Genomic DNA, 3,881 nt, shown 5'->3' on the forward strand with positions numbered 1-3,881 from the left:
AGCACGGGCGTCACACAGCCGGGCAGCCCTGCCCCGTCGCAGCTCCAGACCGCGCCGCGGGGAGGACACATCCCTCGGGGACAGCTCGGCCTCACCGGGACACCGGTGCCCGTGTGGCCGGGCACGGGGCGCTCCCGGCGAGGGGCTCCATGGCACCCGGGGACACGCACGCTCCCGGCCCAGGGAGCCGTCAACATCGCCCACGAGCTCCACCAGCGAGCTCAGCTGCTCTCCGACCCCCAGCAAGAGGCCGTGGCCAAATCTGTGGCGTATTTGGAGGAAAAAGACTCTATTTTCTTAATAAATGCAGGAGAAATGCGGAGCCCTGCTGGCTGGCAGGGCCTTTAGGGGCCTGGAGCCCCCTCTCGTGGGCACCTCGACAATGGGCTGCCCAGCCCTGGGCTTGCAGGGCTCCAGCTCTGCCCCGCTCAGGAGGAGCACGAGCAGCTTCCCCAGCCCCTCTGCAGCTGGGGGCCCCAGACCTCCAACAGGCTGTGGGAGGTTTGCTGAGGGGCAGGGGTACAAGGGCAGCAACCACTCACACCTCGGGACACCCTTAATCCTTGGTGGAAAGGCTGCTCTCAGGGCAGCCCCTGCTCTGCAGCTGCCACCCTTGGCAGCAGCTCTGCCCAGAGAGCAGCCTGGGGCTGCTATGGGGCACTTCAGTCAGGGCTCTGCCTGCCCCACATTTGGGCTTGTGCAGAACTGCTGGGGCCAGCGTGTCCCTTCCCGCTGGGATAAGCTCCAGGCTCTACACAGATGGATAGGGCAGAGTTCCTGCTTCTCCGTAGGAGGAAGGGGAGCCCCAACTTGGAGCAGCCTCTCCAGTAAGCAGGAGGAGGAGGAGGAGGAAGATGAAGACTGCCCAGGGGAAGGGGAGACAACCCAGCATTGTGTTAGTGTTTCACACCTTTACTATGGTCCACAGTTAACAGCAGAAAGGGCCTTTTAAATAAGTTACAAACCAAAAAGATTCCATGGAAGTGCAAGACTTGCAGACAGTGGCATTAAGAGGACACCAAGAGCGTGGCCCCAAGGCACAGCCGCAAAGCAGAGGGTGCCCCCGAACCCACAGTGCCCCCCGTGCTGAGGCTGTGGGTGCTGGGGACACTGCAGCCGCTCCTGCGGTGCCAGGCAGCGGGGCCTGGCAGCAGGGCTGGGGCACTAGGGCCAGGGGGGCCCACGGGGGCTCCCCCAGCTCCCAGCACTGCCCTCACTCCGCCGCGGGTTTCACCTTCTTGGCTGCCTCCAGCTGTGTCAGTGTTTCATCCCACTGGACAAACTGCTTGGAGAGAAGCAGGGTCTGGGTGCGGCTCTTAAGGAAAAAGGGGGAGTGGAAACTTCATATGGAAACTTCAGGGAAGGAAACTGAGGTCAGAACATCAAGAACCGCCTGGCACTGTGACCCTGACCGACGGATGGGGAAGCCTGGGGCATCAGCACGTGTCAAGCCCACAATGACTCAAGCTGCCAAAGCCCGGAGCCACCAAAGAGGACCCAACTCCGACTCACGTCCACAAAGCACTTCTGAACAGAGACAGCATCCAAGGGGTTGGATCTGTGATCCCGGAGAGCCCAAAGCCTCCCAGGCACGAGACACATCCCAGGGCTGCTGCACGCCAAACACTGCAGGAGCTGATGTAGCCCAGAGGCTCTGGCTTGCAGATGACTCGCTGTGTGTCCTGCCCCAGACAGGGGGTGGCTCTCGGGTGGCGCTGCTCCTGATGGCAGTGACAAACGCCGACACTGCTGCTCAGCCTGGCACCGGGGGCTGTCTGCAGCCGGCGGGGCAGGCAGGGCACTGGGGACAAGCAGGGGTTCAGCTGGGTCATGCCCAAGGCACTGGCTAAAAGGATACCATTTTGTTGTAGTCTTCAAGGAGCGTCTTGACAGCGTCCGTGAGCACTTCGCACTGCTCCTGCAAAGAAGGAAGCCTCTGTGAGTGAGCACGGAGCCCCAGGACATTTGTCTTCCCAGTCCTTGATGCCAGACAGTGGAAATGCATTCAAAGCCAGTACTGACATAGGAGCTCATTACGGCTGGAGGTGCTTTGGCAGTCAAGAGAAATGAGAAGTTACAGAGAAACCCCAGTGCAAAGTGCCCGAGCGTGCGGGCTCCTGCCAAGCTGTACTCGTGTGGCCCGGAAGGGATCCACGCTGTGACACACGCCTGGCCACGGGGCTATCGAAACACACGCAGCAGAACAGCTCAGGGAGGCAGTAAGTGCTGCCCAGGACGCTCCCGAAAGGTCCCTCTGGCCGAGGCTGCCACGAACGTTTGCGTTACCTGCTGCTGTATGTGGATTTGCGAGAGCCGCTGCAGTTTGGCTGCGTGGTCAGGAACAGCTGAAAGCAGAGACAAAACGTTACCCCTCCAGGGCCCAGCACAGCTCTCCGAGTGCAACACCACACAGCAAAAACACCCCTGATCTCGCTAAAACACGCCTGGCTACGCTGCTCCTTAAACACCACGGTCACTTTGTGCGTGACCTTTCACCAAGGCCTGGCTACGCTGCACTTTTGCAAGGTCACTTTGGCACAAGTTAGGTGACGGGTAACGGGAAGGGAAACCTGACGGGAGCAGGGATGTGCTGGCACCACCACAGCTTAGGAGCAGCAGGCAGAGGGGCTGTGCCAGGCTGGGGAGCGTGTATAGACACTGGTCCCTGCAAAGGGGCCCCTCTGAGCTGCTGCTCCTCCTCAGCCCCGTGCAGCAGCCCTGCTCCCCGCAGACACCCGCTGGTGACACAGGACAGCTGCACCCTGCACAGTGCCACGAGGACAGAGCCTTCCCAGGCACGAGCAGGCAGAACCCTAAGTTTGCACCTATTTTACTCACACTATGTTGTGCACGTGTAGGTCTCCCTTCCTCAAGTCTGAAACTTGAGGGGGGGAAAAGAAAAACAAGAAAGAAAAGCAGAGGCCCAGGCTGGAGCTGACTGTTTGCAGCTCAGGGCCTGAGAAGAGAGAACAGTACCTTGGATACAGGGGCTGTCCAAGATGGGCTGGAGGTTCTTCACCTGCTCCAGAAGGGCTGCCTGGGCAGGAATCAGCTGCTCCTCTGATTGGGGAGAAAGCAGTCAACATACAGCCAAAGAACGAGCCAAGATGTTCTGTCACACCTCTGTCAGCCAACATATTTCGCCCAGTAAATAATCAGGACTGGGATGTGAAAAGCTATTTAAGCATCAGTTTCTCTTCTTGTGTTTTATCACCTCGAGGTTAAACCACCCAATGTTAAAGAGTCTTGACCTGATGAAGCTGAGGTTTGAATATGTTCAGGGAAGCACTAAAGGTGACAGATCCTTGTTCCAACACTACCTCTTCCCAGGATATTTAAAGAAAGACTTGTGGAGTGTTAAGGAAAAACGAGTGTCCTCCTTTTGTGTCCTGTCTCACCTGCCAAGATGAACTGCAGCTTCATGGCATCCGGCACGGCCATTCTGTCAATGTACTGGGGATCGAGGTATTTTATTACATCGTCAACTGAAATGAAAGGTGAGTTCAGAGACAAGGAGTAGAAGAAAACAAAATAAATAAACGAGGGTCACGGACAGACACCAGCACGATTCACGCGTCAAACCGGCGAGGCGCCACGGCAGGGCTCCCCGCTTCGGGAGCGGCACCGAGCGACTTCCTCGCGTTTCTGACCCAAAACGGGACGGCTGGGGGGGGGGGGGGGGGGCCGCCGTGCCGTTTCTCCCGTTGTTGGGCCGCCCCCAACGCGTTTCGCCGCCCCCGAGGCCACTCACTCTTCTTGTAGAGGATCTTGATCCTCTCCCTCTTGCTCGCCACGTTGCCCAGCGCCACGTGCACCTTGAGCAGCCCGTCCGCCACCTGCGGGGCGGCAGCGGCGGGGCCCGCGGCGTCAGCGCCGGCCCG

The 3,881-nt window shown here is 59.2% G+C and overlaps 1 protein-coding gene across 1 annotated transcript; it reads right to left on the minus strand.

Annotated features, from left to right (window-relative positions):
- Positions 1-896: 896 nt before the first annotated feature.
- Positions 897-3,872, minus strand: DCTN3 (dynactin subunit 3; the record flags this gene model as incomplete). Its single annotated transcript, XM_026039094.1, has 6 exons — positions 897-1,303; positions 1,859-1,918; positions 2,287-2,345; positions 2,977-3,060; positions 3,399-3,485; positions 3,752-3,872. Coding segments are annotated over 6 exons (501 nt in total), but the record flags the coding sequence as incomplete, so codon positions are not given.
- Between the last annotated feature and the right edge of the window lie 9 nt (positions 3,873-3,881).

The sequence above is a fragment of the Nothoprocta perdicaria genome, unplaced genomic scaffold, assembly GCF_003342845.1.
Source record: "Nothoprocta perdicaria isolate Ctin4 unplaced genomic scaffold, notPer1 scaffold_10, whole genome shotgun sequence".
Taxonomy (NCBI): domain Eukaryota; kingdom Metazoa; phylum Chordata; class Aves; order Tinamiformes; family Tinamidae; genus Nothoprocta; species Nothoprocta perdicaria.